The sequence below is a fragment of the Pleurodeles waltl genome, chromosome 4_2 (genome assembly GCF_031143425.1).
Source record: "Pleurodeles waltl isolate 20211129_DDA chromosome 4_2, aPleWal1.hap1.20221129, whole genome shotgun sequence".
NCBI classification, from domain to species: domain Eukaryota; kingdom Metazoa; phylum Chordata; class Amphibia; order Caudata; family Salamandridae; genus Pleurodeles; species Pleurodeles waltl.
This window is the reverse complement of record NC_090443.1, coordinates 774,705,387-774,720,831: the sequence shown is the minus strand read 5'-3', so window position 1 is coordinate 774,720,831 and position 15,445 is coordinate 774,705,387. Positions and strand designations below refer to the sequence as shown.

The 15,445-nt window shown below is 40.4% G+C and overlaps 2 protein-coding genes across 2 annotated transcripts in view; one reads left to right on the top strand and one right to left on the bottom strand.

Annotated features, from left to right (window-relative positions):
• TNNI3K (TNNI3 interacting kinase) overlaps positions 1 to 15,445 on the top strand; it is a 2,589,932-nt gene that overhangs the window by 2,269,722 nt on the left and 304,765 nt on the right. The gene's annotated exons all lie outside the window — the stretch shown is intronic.
• LRRC53 (leucine rich repeat containing 53) overlaps positions 1 to 15,445 on the bottom strand; it is a 179,678-nt gene that overhangs the window by 87,357 nt on the left and 76,876 nt on the right. Inside the window, exon 4 of the mRNA XM_069233133.1 lies at positions 13,033 to 13,572. Within this exon, the coding sequence (XP_069089234.1) occupies positions 13,033 to 13,572 (540 nt within the window). The remainder of the gene's footprint in view (positions 1 to 13,032; positions 13,573 to 15,445) is intronic.

The following is a 15,445-nucleotide window of genomic DNA, read 5'->3' as shown; positions in this document are numbered from 1 at the left end:
CAGCACAACCACAAAGAGCGGCATTAGAAACACCAAAAGAGAGCTCACCTGCAGGTCAGTGCACAAGAGGAGTAGCTGGGAGGCATAAGTGCAAAACTTGCAGAGCTCCCTTAACCAGCATCAGTCAGTGAGTATTATTTTTACGACGTCAGGCAGATCCCTCTTTGAGTCACGTAACTATCATTGCCTTCTCTGACTAGTGGAGTTGAAATTATAGGGTCAGGAGAAGCATGCTATAATGGTAGCGGGTTCATCGCTTATTTCAAAGGATGGACCTGCTGCAATGTGTATGAGTCATACCTTAATACTTTGCAGCATCCATGCCAACAAGGATACTGCTACCAGATTTCCCCAAAACCTGGGACAGACCGCAGATATAAAAGTTGGCCTATATGTTGTGTCTTTCAATTGGTAGAGAAACACTATTAGAACAACAGTACCCACTGACTTGACAAACGAGTTTAACTGGCAAGCATCACTGAGCTTATTTACTTAATCTCCCCGTGCCTGCACGCATTTGAGATTGCCTTTAACATGAACGCTTGATATGTGTGCTGCCACGGGGAGATTAGGTAAACAAGCATAGCGCAAGACAACAGCTTAAAAAAGTCCCACAAATTGGATGCCAAAGGTACTTGGTGGACAGGAAACTGATAAGAGAAAACACATGAGAATAAGCATTGGTAAATGCAGAAAATGTGCTGCAGCCAATAGAAATGGAGGAAAACTAAGTGGAAAGCACAGGGACCATTGAAAAGCAAAGAAAGCAAGGAGGCAGGATGTAAACCCCTTTTAAGATTTATATTAAATACAATAGATTTCACAAGCACAGCACAAGCATTATGCAGGCGAAACCTAAAAAAATGTGTGGTACAGTGACACTGTACCACCCTCGCTAAAATCTCTTCCCTCTGTCTGTCTTTCTTCTCCTAAATAACCCATACTCATGTTTCTTTGCATGCTTGTGAATATGGGAATATTGCACAAAAGTCAAACAAAGGGCTATGCCAATAGTTTCTTAATTGAGGAAACAATTACACACTACCCTGTCACCCTAAAATAGTGAGCCTGTCTTTCAGTATTTCTTTTTTCAGTGAAGGGCATACCTCCCGTCCAACAGTCCCTAAAAATTTGCCTGGTTGGCTTTTGCAAAGTAACTCTTCCCTTGGAGCTGAAGTAACAGGATCACGGTTAGACCAAGTTATTATTTTACTGAGAACAATGAGTCTACCCATGTTTTGTTATTTCATAAGTGTGGGGTCGTGCCTAGAGCGGGCCGAAGTAATTAGGCCCAGATGCAACTCTAAAATCAGTTCACCTAAACGTCAACAGTATAGGAAATGATCACACACTCTTTCTGACCTCAATGATATCACAGGAAGAGACCTCATGATTTTTGGCCCAGAATCCCAGGAAATGATTCTATAGGCCCTTGATCTTGGGGACAATATAATAATTGACGTAACAGAAGCACAAATATTGTTAATACGCTGGGATATGCACAATAATAGATTTTTAAAAAACAACAGTATTCATCCCTACTGCTACAAATTCATAGGGGCCAAACATTGCACATGAACTATGTTGATAGCTTATCATTGCTTGTAAAGATCTATCACTCTTGCTGAGCCCAGAAGTGACAGTTCTGTTCAAAAACGTTTTTTTCCACATATTCACAATAATGGACTGCAGCAAAATTTTAAAGTTGTTTAGTTTTTATTATAAAGGGTGTGCATTTCACTTCTGAATTTATTTTGAACTTAAAGTGTGATGTTCCAGGGCGATCTGCAGAAAGAAAACAGTGGTCATCAGAACACTGTTTACCTCTGTGCTCAGTACTGCATTTGCCATTTCTTAATGATGTATATGGTTATGATGATGCTGCAAAGAAACAGAAAGAAATATTGGAACCCCAGAAGAGAAAACATAAGCAGGCACAGCTGACCAAATAGGGTATGTGGAAGCAACGCACAAAACTGCCAGAGTTTTCAAGCTGTACCTCATTTATGAGGCTCTGCATGGAAAAACATCTTCAAAATGTTTGTATTCTAATGCATAGGGGGTGTAGCCTTGCAGTTTGGACCAAACTATCTGATTCTGGAGAAATGGTTACACTGATTTGATAGAGGTTAGGCTCTTTCTGTAGTCAGCAAACATGAAAAAAGGGCTGCAATGCTGCCCAGGTAAATCCAGCATTCCATGCATATATTTTTTTCTTCTTTGCCCATTTCAGCCTGAAATGCTGCGCAGCAGTAAGCACGCTGATGGTCTTACCTGAGTGTCCAGGTATAAAATGAGATGCTGAAAATATTCAAGACCAAGGTTGATACAAGAAACTGTTTTAAGATGTGGATGGAGGTGTGATTAGTTGTGATATGGATGAGGTTTGGATGTGGAAGTATGAGTGGTTTTTAGGTTGAATATCTGTGACTCCTTTGAAGACCTGTATAAAGAAAATCACAGACAGACTGCGGTTATGCAAAATTAATTTGATGTTTTTGAAAAACAGTCAATGAATTTATAGATATTTTACAAAGAAAATTAAGAAAATGATAAATATAAAGAAATGATAACCCTATGGATCATACATTGGTGACTGTATATGAAACTTAAGAGCTTAAAAAAGGAAGAAAAGGTTTGCCAGGGGATTTTGATTCTATTGATAGTTTTGCCTGCCCTAGGAACCTTATTTAAAGAAGGGGGTCCTATGTTCCTGAAATAGATACCTACCTGAGTATAAGCCATGATCTCACTTACTAGAACTTACATAAAGAGCGAGCATGTGAACAGCCTATGTCAATGCCTTGGCATTTTGCTTTTGTACACTAAATTTTGAAAATCTGCTAGAGGTCTTAATGCAGTTGGGTAAGATGGCGGCAAGCTGCTGGTCATCTCTACACCACTATGAGCTGCCTGGTCGTGCTTGACTATGCTTAGGACTGCATTATGGCTATTAACTGATTCTAATTGTTTAGAACCCAAATTATGTTCCATATATAGCATATGGCACCTCCCCCGCTCATCATTTAATGTTATATCTGAAGCCTAATCTGGTGCTGATTCATACCTGCACATCAAATGTGCCTGCCTGCATTGTCTTTTAGATCCCACAGCTTCTCAGATTGTTTTGTTCAGTGGCCCTCAGTGTTCATGCTACAATGGCATCCAAAGGAGATGGATGCAGGGCTTCTGCTGCTGCTGCTATGGTCGCATCAACTAGTGGCTGCCTGCAGGGTATAAGAAGTGCCCGAGCAGGAATCCCTGCAATCAGAGAGTCTAAGATTGCCGGTCTGTCAGCTGCTCATGTGGCTGGCTCCAGAACAAAGGCACCAATCTTTGCAGCTTCACTCCTGCTGTTCCTGCCTCACCTTTAGCAGAGTTGTGAAGAAGGGAGCTTCAGTGACAGGTTCTGTGCCAGGCATTGTTCCCTCTACTGGGGAGCAGCAAACATCACAGGCCACTTAATATCAACTTCAGCTTCCATGGATCAACAGGTACTGGTGCTAACAATATACTTGTCACTCTGAGATTAGTGACAGTGATGTGATGACTTGTATACAGATTGACGCACGTGCTGGACAACTTCTTTGACAGTGATGCTATGAATTTTCAAAATATGAGAGGTTTGGAATATATATCAAGTAATGATGTGTGGTGGGGTTCTTCGCCATAGGCTGATACTCTCACCATTCAAACGTCTGCTCCTGCTTCTCAGGCTGCAGTTGGGGTGCTATCAGATTTAACTTCTAATACAGGCCCCCAGGTCACAATCTACATTATTCTTGGCACCCTTAAGGATGAGTCCTTTAAGACTTACTAGTGATTTCAAATCAATTATAGAAGTATAACAGTAGGAATAGACCTGGAGTCCAGGCTGCTGAACTTTCTTTGGCTACAATGAACAGTGTCTGCGTAAGTAGAAGCAAGAATCAAGAAGCAGCCTCTGCTGGGGCAGATGGCACAATTACCATAGCAGTTCAACTGCTTATGAAAATCCTGAGATTATATTTTGCTCTCTCTGATTATTCTGACGAGGATCATTTTCAGATGAATTTGAAGAGGAACTAAAGTGACTGAGGCCGAGTAAAGGATATAAATTCTGAAATATAAAACAAAAGCAGTGGCAAGCATAAAGAGCTTTCACGCAAAATTGAGGACTTGGAAAATAGAATGTGCTGAAATAACCTCAGAGTACTGTGTATTCCAGAGAATGCAGAGGGGATGACTCAAGTTTGTTTATAGTTCTGCTGATCTAGCAGGATTTTCCCACCTTGGCTGAGTGGGACAGTGACTGCCAGATTAGGAGAGCCCATCAGTTTCCATTTGTTTGATCCAAAAGTGGTGAAGTGGGCTCTCAGTCCAAGCCAATTCTAATGTACATTGGTTAATTTATATTTCAGCAACTTCCTTATCAGTCATCATGACCGAACAACCCAGGGAGGGTCAGTAAGATTAGGGTTTTTTTTAGATCTGATTTCTGCCCAGCTACTCTGACTTGGTGCTGTCAGTTTCGCTGGATGGTACCTTAGTTCCAGGAACTGGGGCCCAGGTTTTCTTAATGAAGCCTTCTAAACTAAAAAACATCAATAGTGAACATACATACTGTGCAGTGACTGTATTTCACACTCAAGAACTTTTTTGAAACAGAAGTATCCTCAAGCAGATAAGGACTGAGATATTGGTTTTGTGGTTGAGCACAACTTTATGACTGCCACTAGGTTTCCTATGCATTGTTTTTTCTCTTAGTTATTAATAATGTTTAAAATTGATTGTTAAGGGCACTTTGGAGCATTGTTGACACTTCACTTGGTGATGTATGTCCATTTAGTTGTTGACGATAGGGAATGTAGAAGTGGGTCTATGTTGGCTTATGGGGATAAACCAGCCATTGGAGTTAAACAGATTGGGACAGGTTGAGGGGGATATTTATGCTCATTGACTGGAAGGTGGGAGGGAAGCTGGGAGCCAGGATGGGTTGGGGGGGTTTACAGTCTTAGTTATTGGATGGTGCACACAGTGCAAAACATTTCCTTCTATTTCTCTATTGATGAGTTGTGCAGATTGTAAATGTCACTTACACAAGATGAGCATAATAAATTGGAATGCTAACAGGTCACGGTCTCTCTCTATCTCTCTCTAAGGCTTGTAGGATTAGATATGAGCTTTCACTTATGAGGTCAGCTATAGACTCCTTGTTGAGCTTGCATTTTGGAGCAATCATTTAATTTTATGTGGGCATTTTATGGGCACCATCTGTCCCTATGTTGATGGTATGAAAATTCATCATGATTATCACAAAGGTCAAACCCAGGCTATATTGCAACAGGTAATCTATGCATAGGGGTTAGTTGATAGTTGGCACCTTACCAGACCCAATTCCCCAGACTTTACCTATTGCTTGGCCCTGCATAAGAATTATTCTAGAATGTATATGATTTTCATTTCGCAAGATCTGATGCCCTACATCTCAACAAATTTATTTCCTCCTTGGATATTGCCAGATCATAACCTTCTGGTTGTAACAATCCCCTTGGAAGTTACTCCTAATTCTGGTATTCTAGTAGATGTACGTTTGATCAGTCTGTCCTGCTAGACAGTTCTTATTGCAAGCATATGTATTCCATTTGAGCAACTTCTTCAGAGAGAATTTGGGGATCAGCTTCTCCAGCTAACTTATAGGATGCCATTAAAGCTGTGGTACAGGGTGCTACATTAAGTTATGTAATACAAATAAATACAGAGTTGCATAGACAGGGTGATCTTTTGCACTAGAAGATATTGGACACATAATGAGCGCATGCAAATGTGTTATTGTAGAAGAAGCCGGATGTAGAAATTACTGGGTTTCAACAGGTGCTGTAATCAAAAATAAGTTCCAACAAGGAAACTCGAGTAAGGTTTTAAAAATGTCTCACATCTTTTGAAACTAGTGCAGACATGGGTCACATTCTATCCCTGAAAATAAGGGAAAGAAAAAGATGATATCAATGATTCCATTAGGGACACTAACTATAAATTCCAGAAGGGATCTGACATGAATATGCAGGGTTTTCAAGTGTATTGTAGCATGCTGTAAGGGGAGACAATTATGGCACTGTGAGAAGAAATTTATCTTTACATAGTCACAGTAACTCCAAATGTAATTACTGAGGCCAAACATTAAATTTCGATTTCTGTTTCAAAAATACTTAAAGCTATCAAATCACTCCATGTGGGCAAAGCAGCTGAACCCGAGGAGGTCCCGTCAAAGTTTTACAATGTTTTTTCTAACATTCATTTGCAAAATTTTTATGGGTTACCAGAATACATGGAGCTGACTGGGAAGATACCTCTGTCTTGGTGTGAAGCATTTATATCACTCAAATAGAGCAGTGGTTCCCAACCTGTGGTCCGGGAACCTCTGGGGGTCCACAAAGCCTCCTTAGGGGGTCTGCGAAAGCGTAGGAAATTAAAGAATATTAACAGATTAGGTCCTCAGCTTTCAGTAATTACTTAGTGGAGGGGTCCCCGGACTCCAATAATGATTCAGTAGGGATCCCCGGTTTCCAGTAATTTTAAAGTGGGGGTCCACAGAAGTCAAAAGGTTGGGAACCACTGAAATAGAGAGAAGGTCCCACACACCGAGGGGACAGAGCACCATTATACACAGCAATATTAAAGCTCCCCTTGGGAAATCAACAAACTACACATATTTGGACTATATGGAAATTCATTCACCGTATAGAGAAGATCATCAAAGAAATCCAGTACCACAAGAGTATAAAAAGAAGCACTTAGCCTTAGTGGCGTATTCACTAGTCCTGTATTAAATTGTAGCTATATACTCTATTGTGCCTACCATTACCCACATACAATTAAAAACACTTATTGTTACAAATGCAAACCCAATACAGTGCAAGATCGACATCATAAAAACATCAAAAAAAGAATTACATAAGGGAGAAACAAAAAGAATTACTGCAAATCTATCCAATTCAGTAGTACTGCACTGCTCCGCCTCCTTATTTTACAAGATACATGACTGTGACTAGAAAGTAACATTCTATTGTATCAATATATAACGTTGAATCGGTTAATCTATAGCATTGACGTGTTTCAGTGTTTTTTCCAGATCTTTACCACCTTCTTCAGGACAAAAACATATACTCTCACACACACATAAAATTCAGGTATAATAACGGTTAAATGTGATGTGTGTTTTAAAAGGCTGCTACCTTCATTTTCACTGCATCTGCAATCAACGTGTACTTGTCCTGTCACTGTGACAGATTTCTTAGGTGTTACTTGAAAGTAAAAATATTACTAAACAGTAACTGCAGGCGTAGAGGGTCATGTCTATCTGGTAAAAGGATGTTTTTATTATAAAGCCCGGTAGTGCAAGATTTTCCCTACCATTGGCAGTCTTTTGTTGTACTGAGCCCACTTCGAATTTCTTTTAGCAGAAGTGCAACTTTGGCTCTTCAAAGAGCGACAATTAACCGTTTGCTAGTATTCTAGTGCTGTGCAGGCGTGTCAGGGTAGCTATAGCCCATTTGATTGAAAGTTCACCACTTGTCAACGAGTATAGGTATGACTAACAACAACTATTCTCCCGTCCTTCAAAACCATGCCTTCAGCATATATAGCTCTAACTGAAAAGGAGAAGTTGTAACGAAAAATATCAACCTACATAAGAAAATATTAAAAATAATTTGGTTAAAGTTGCTCATTCTAACACAATCACACTAACTACAATGACTATGAAGTGGTTGCAGCACCTACCTACAGTACATCAGTCCAGTGCTACCTGGTTAGAGCTGCTCATATTCAATCCAACTGCGACTAATGTACAGGATATGCAAGGGAAATCACTGTGAGCCAATTGAACATCAACTATTGAGCCACATAATTGTTATGGGGCAAGAGATGCATTACCGGCAACTCCCATGAAAGTGCATCTATTTGTGCGATTGTCAAATTTGTGGACTAACACTCTGTTCTGAGAAGATCAGCAGTGGGTCATTGGCTATTGAGTGGACCTCCTGAAAGTGCAGATGACATACATCTCCCATACAGAGGTGGACTGCATCACCCAATGTCAGAGGTCACTCCTGTGGGCAGTTAATGGCTGGTTGTAGCTACTGTCCCATCACCCTATGCATTTATGTGGCACAATAAATATGCTTCTACAATAAGGATGAGAATGTCGAGAGTTTCAGGCATATAGAACTCTGCACCATATATTAGCTTTTGGTTTTATTATTTAAAGCACCACAGGTTGATTATTCCTTAATCAAACATTGAAGGTTGCAGAGTTAAATAATTCTCTTGGTCCCTCAGAATGATGATCACAGCCTTGATTTCAGGGTCTCATGAGAGCTGGGTGTTCTTGCAAGATGTGGAGCTCTTCAAGGCCTTCGTGAAAGCAGGCCAATTTATCGAGGGCCCCTTAAGTTTTCCATGCTTCGAATTCACAATTGTAAACAGAAGGTCATTTCTAGCAGCTCTGGACAACATCTTCCTTCCACAATTTCTGGTTCATTCTTGACAATGCTTAATCTCTAAAAGAAAAGTGGACTAAAAGAAAAAGTTTTGGGGCTCAAAGATTTCTTCAGGAGCCTGCCTCAGATACGACCAACAGTGAGGATTTCTAAATACCATGGCAACCTAGTCTTCATTCAACCTGATGCCTTCTGCATCTCACACAATAAACTCCCTGTCTCTTTATCTCACTCTTTCTAGTTATTTTTCAGCCCTGTTTTCTAGCTTTACCCAGTCTTCCTTTTCCTCCTTCTTTCCCACTTTTCTGCCTTTCGCCCTCTTGTTCTTGATGGAAGACTGATGATGAAAAATAAGTCCTGGGCCACAAAAATAAATGCAGAAGACCTTCAACCGCAACCACTGGCTCACATTAGGCACTGAGTCCTAGCTCCCTTGCGGCAGTCTACGTCATAGAATAGAGAAGTCATGAATTCCAGATACTACAGGTTATGTCGTTTTGATATATAAATGTGTGTTCATTGTTTGTTTGGGTACCTTTGGTTGGCCAAGTTTGCTAAGGTTTGCTTGATGTGGTTTTGCTTGCTTCATGGTATACACTAAGATTGTCATTACTTCTATGTATGTGCATATTGTGTAACCCTGAGAAAAAGTGAAAAGAGGCTTCTATGAATGTACATATTGTGTCATCTTATGAATGAGTAACTGCATTTCTAAGGGATGTAAAGATGCAAAAAGGCATTCAGCGTTTATGTGAATACACATCATGAGAAGCAACATGTATAGAGATGCTCTTTCCTTTTTCCTATCTTGAATCTTGACTAAGTTCTGAAGCCAGAAAGTATAGATCAGGGAGTCTGCCTTTAAGGTCCTAGAGGATTCCATGGACCAGAAACATGCCAAGTAAAAACATATATCGTAAGCTGTTTTCCCCTTGAAAACAAAAGCTAGAGAACTAATAGATAAAGGAGAAATAATCTGATAGCGATTTTTGCACTTATAATGCTAAAATCTCTATGAAGCTTATACCCTAGAAACAAACTCAAAAGAACTCCTGTTTATATGCAGTACAGTACACCACTGGCAGTCTATATTAGTGGTGAAGTGAGGACTTAAAGATATCATCATTCTATGCTGCTTCTGTGATCCTGTACTGTCTATTGCTGATGAACGCGCAACTTGTTTCTTCTTTAATTTTGAGTTGTTATTTTAATTTATTGTTCACTATCAACCTCCTTTCCCTGGAGTTACTCGCAGTCGTGATTGAATATTCATGAGGTGGGAAGTTGAGGTTTCCTGCTGCCTGTCCAGTTTGTAGTAGAGAGAAGAGTGCATTCCAATTAGATCTGACACCCAGTATCACCTTACTGTATACCCTATTTGTGGGATATTTAGTTCATCTGAAGGTCACTCTCAAGGTGCAATTGCAATGCTCATGACCTCACCCTTTATGTAACAGATGCAATTACAAATGTCCTTTTAATTGTCTTACAGATGAGATTATATTTTATATTACCCACGAAACTAGGAAAGATATGGCTATGAATATAATATTAATTATTTGTTTTAGTGTTAAGTTATTTTATAATGTGAATTCGCAAGCATTACATTTGGTGTGTTATGTTTTGCTTGGCTGTTGCACACATTGATGATTGTGGTCTTAACCATACCTTGAGAATCCCAGGGCCTTATTCACAAAGGTAAACTTTCACTTTTGTCAGTATTCACAAACTACAATGTAGTAATAACTTTACGACTGTGGAGACTTCGACATCAGAGCGGGGAACTTCACATGTAAAAAGAAAGGTCAGGCCTATCTTTTTCTGAGAGGAGTTCTCTGCCCCGACTACCAAGAATCCACAGTCCTAAAGTTACTATTACATTGTAGTTTGTGAATATCATAAAAGAGTAAACTTATACAAGGGTGAAAATTTACCATTGTGAATTAGGCCTTCTGTGTTTTTTAGCTTTAAATCATAACCATAACTGTGCTTTAAGTTTGGTTAAATAAGGTGGATTTCAGATTTATTTTCAAACTGATGTTAACAAGCTATGAACTGAGCTATCCATAATTAGCTATGTTTGTTCAGTGAATGTATGTGTTTTCTATAATATATTACATTCAACTAGTGACAGGTCCTATGCCAAAGTCATGATGTGCATGGCCAAAGGCTGTGCACTATGTGGGTTGAAAATTCTGGACATCATAAAAACAATACCATTCCATAAAAAAAATGTCACAACATAACTCATGGTCGTCTGCCATGTTGTTATTCAGTTAACTTTTTTTGAGTATCTGTGCCACAGGCAAATAGGTATTTTGTGCATGGTGGACAATCATGAGTTATGTTATGTTTTGTGTATGCTCACAATCCTAAATAGTGAATTTCTATAGTTTTATGTCTTCAAGCCACACACATAACTTAGGGCCTGACTTATATTTTGATGGCCGGCCCATCATTCCACCATGCGCACAGAGTAAATTCTTCTGTCCCCATGGCAGAGGGACCACTCACCAAATTTATAAATGACTGCCAAGCAGGCAGTCATTTATAATATATCAGCACGAGCTACCGTCACAGTGGTTCCAGTCAATGCATATCACTGTTTGGTACAAGGAAAATAAAAAAAGTAATGCTCCTCTCACCATGGGATGGTCGAAGGCTACAAGGGCAGCTTTTAGACCCATGTGAACCAGGTTATGAAATAATTATTATGCAACAATGGTCCTAATAGGTATCATTTGTGTTCAATTATATGTTTGGGGATTAAGTGACCTCATACAACCAATGCTTGTGTGACAATAGGTAAACAAAAAAGTACCATAAAAATAAAAATAGCAATTTAATATTCTCAGTTGTCAAGTCAAGACCAGTAACACACCAAAACCAGTAAATATATCAATTGGTGCAATGTGACCCCAGTAGAAACATTAATTTGAAATGTAATAATTTTTAAAATTGCAATATTATCAATGTGGTGTTTTTTGTGTGTTGCCCTTGCTCTCTGATTTGCATTGGACAGATTACCCAAGTTACAAACTAGGCAATATCGGAGAAAGATCCACTGTAGGGTTGTGATTGCCCTCCTGGTCACACATAATATGGAGTAGCAATACACAGTGAATGACCTCAGATAGCAAGTACATGACCTAACCAAAACACCTGAAAGAGGAGAATAAAACGGTTTTACCTTATGCAGACTAGAATGTAAGTGGATCACCATTTGTAATTCAATTTCAAATGGACTCAGTGCTCTCAAGGAATGGTGGGATTTGGTTTCTTCATTACAGGAGTGAGTTTGTCGGGTCCTTTCGAGAAACTGTTTTGATGTTTTTTATATACAATACTTTTTGAGAAAAGACTTGTGCCTTAGATGTGATAGGATGGACACTAGAGGATTTCAATGTAATTGACATTTATTGCATATGAGAAATCTTGTTTTACTGCTCTTGATGATCCAACGTGGAGCATCAGCTCCTGTTCGCGACTCTATTATCGACCCCTTTGGTTACTGTGCGTATACCTGAATTCCCAGAACCACATGGGCCTGTGATTGATTTTCTTTGGAGGCATGACATCTAACTGAATTGCTGCCCACGTGGCACAGTGATACTTCAAATTTGCCATTATTATTTCTACTTCCAGGATAAATACCTTTTTTAGTACCTCATTTACCCACTGCGGTGGTCAGGATTTCACACGGTAATACCTTCATATACCTCGCTATTCATTAGGATATTCCAGATGACCGCATACCATATTTATACTGATGAAACTCTTGTAACCTTTTAAGGATCGCAACGTCATCAATATATAAGAAAAATAGCAAGGGAACCTTTATATATTGTACTTAAAACCATAGGTGGTTGTTTGTTAGTAACATGTTAGCCCCTTTGAAACTGCAGTTGGTTGTTTCATTGGTGGTGGCAGAATAGTCACAGCTGTAGCCAAATTTAAGGTCTGCATGCATATAAATTGGATGGGTGGATGGATGGCCATTCCCCAGTGCTTAATTTGTAAATAAAAAGGTGCCAGTGCCCAAAGCCCTCCTCTTAAACACGCGGCTGCTGCAATTAAATGTGTGAACACGGAATACTGGGGCAGCGTAATCTCTAAGCATTCTCAGGCCTCTTCAATCCATATAAAGCCACTCCCTCCCTCTCCAGCTCACTCTTGCAGCTTTCTACTTTCTCCCTTTGTGACTTTTTTTTCGTTGTTCCCTTCCTGCGTCTGTCCCATATGTGTCTTATGCTCGCAGCAACTGCTTGAGGCAGCAGAATAAGCCCCGGACCTCAAAATTAAGTGCCGGTGCTCAGCACTGGAAACAATCAGCACAAAATAAGCACTGCCATGCCCCATCTACCACTGGCAACGTATTATGTTATGACCATATTTGCAACGTGAAGTATGGCCACCTAATATTGCCTTGCACCAGAGCCAGTGAGGAATGTAATGCACAGTAAATACAAATGTAACATTATAATTGCCTGTTTCCTAATGTAGCCTTTCTGCAAGTTCAAGTGTTTAAATTCTTATTTTTTATAAATCTTACCTATGCCGCTGTTTGACAGTTCCCATAACTGGTTACTTTCCAAATCTTCCCAGCCTGCTGTACTGCTGAGGTCTTTACGCTGTGAAATAACGCGGTGAAAATGCTGTGAAAGAAGTTCCGCTTCAGCAGCTGAAAGGGCATTTTCACAAGGCCCAGTGGGATAAGGCTGCAACATCCCGCAGTTCAGGCATACGAAGCATCCATGCTCCCGATGTTGTTCCTTCTTCTTCCGAGACTTTCTGAGGGCCAAGTTTAAGACCTCGGATTTGTACTCTGGCTGGAAGGCTGCCCAGTGGCTATTCCTTTTCATAAGTGGAAAGTCATTTCTTTGCCCCTCAATAGACATGACCTTGGTTTCATTTTCTTGCGTTATATGGCAGTCCTGGTATCTTTTACGGAGGTGATTTGTTTGCCCAGGAGCACATTCGAATTCATTTACACATTCGCAGGAACAGTGCTCTGGTGTGTTCCGGTCTGTTTTGCCGAACAACAGTTTACCGTTGTAAATACCAATAACTAGAAATGTCAACCCAACAGCTCCTGAAATCAGATAAAAAAATGAAAGCGATCACCCAGAGAATCACAACAGAAGCATGCATATCAGTAAACTTTCAGGTTTATAATAAACTTCACTGAATAATTTGTATTTGAAGAAAAACCAATTAGGTTAGCTGCAGGCCATAGTTAAATACGCTTAAACCTTGAATGTGTCTTTTTTGGTCATTGGTCTGTATTTGGAGTGGGTTCAAATATTGGTACCTTGAAAACGCGGTGTGTGTTCCTAAGCAAGTAAGACTAGGGGCCTCATTACGAGTGTCTGACAATGGCGGTCTGTACCATGGCCTATGCGGCAGTCCGGCCACCACCTAACAACCCTGGCGGTCAGACCACCAGGGAACTTCCAGCTCCACCAGGATTTTAAATCCCAGTGGTCTGGCGGAGGTGGAGATCCTAATCCGGCAGGGCAGCTCTGCATGCAGCACTGCACTGCAATTTACAGCATTGTTACTCACCAGCCTTTTCATGATTCTACAATCAGATGGGCTTGTCTCCCTCCTATTTGCTATTGAGAAAAGATCTCAGAAATACATTTTTGTCTATTAGGAAGGGCTTTGTACATTTTAACAAGCCCTTAAGCAGTCCCAAAGCCATTCATTTCTGAATCACAGATTTGACCACTGCAAAAGGGCTTTGTACATTTGGCCCAAAATCCATTCAAAAGAGGAACAAAGAGCAAGCAAGATAATTGAGGGGCAAATGCTATAAATGTGGTCTCAGTCTGGACCTCAGTACAATAGAATAGGAAGAGACCTAAAACAGTCCTGTCTGCCACGCAAGAACACAGCTCAAGAAAAGCAGTCCTCCTAAAGCATCAAATAGCGATCAACCACCGATTAGCAATAAAACATCCAACAGCTGTTTAAAAGACACAAGGGGGTGATACCAAATGGAGAGTGAACTCCATGGAAGTTAGACACCAGACATTCCAACCAAATTACACCCCCTTGAACGAGCTCACACTTCCACTAAGATCAAAACCAAGTTCAAGCCTTTGGGGAATGAAGGGAATGAAGGAAACCTTCAACACATTGATATTGTGTCCAGCTGGGAAACTGATTCAAAAGCTGCAGGAGAGGGATGTGCACAACTCTCTCCTTGACACTCTCAATCATGCCCAGCTTAAAAAGTCATGCATGACCAAAAACAAACATAGATAGTTTGACTCAGAGCGCTATCCTGAATTCCACAACAGCGGAGCTGACACTGTGGCCTCGGAGGTTTGTGCAGCATGTCTCCCTGGGTAACTGAGTGCAAGAGGTCGATAATCCCAATCCACCTGGAACCACTGGATCAACAGTAACAGGAGCCGACCTGCATCCATTGTTTTCCTTGGTGCCTTAAATGCTGATCTGGTGGAAGCCATGTCCTTTATTATGACAGCATTGCCTGTTTGTGTGTGGCAGATGTGCATAGCAGTGAATTGAACCAGACGTTAAGTTAGACAGGGAGGGACTGCAGCTAGGCTTCTGCCAGTTCAGTGACGAGCATCACACTGCTGCCTCTCATTGGAGTTTGAAACAATTTGGATGCACTAAATCATCCCTGCCAGGATGAGAAAAAGCTCTGTTAAGCATTAGCGTTTATCTCAGCACTATGCACTAAAAGTGGCCATGTTGTTTATGTTGTCCAAGTGAACAAAAAAGGGCTAAACCGCTATACCCTGCTGACCACAGAGGTTAAGCCATCCTGCTGCCCTTCTACTTACCATTTTTACTGCTTACACACAACATGTCACTTCTATATTAAACATGCTAAATACATAAATAAATAACTGCATCATTTGTGAGGCCCAAATAGAAGTGATTCCATTGGACCTTGGTACCTAAACACATCCCAATTATTGTTCTTGTGA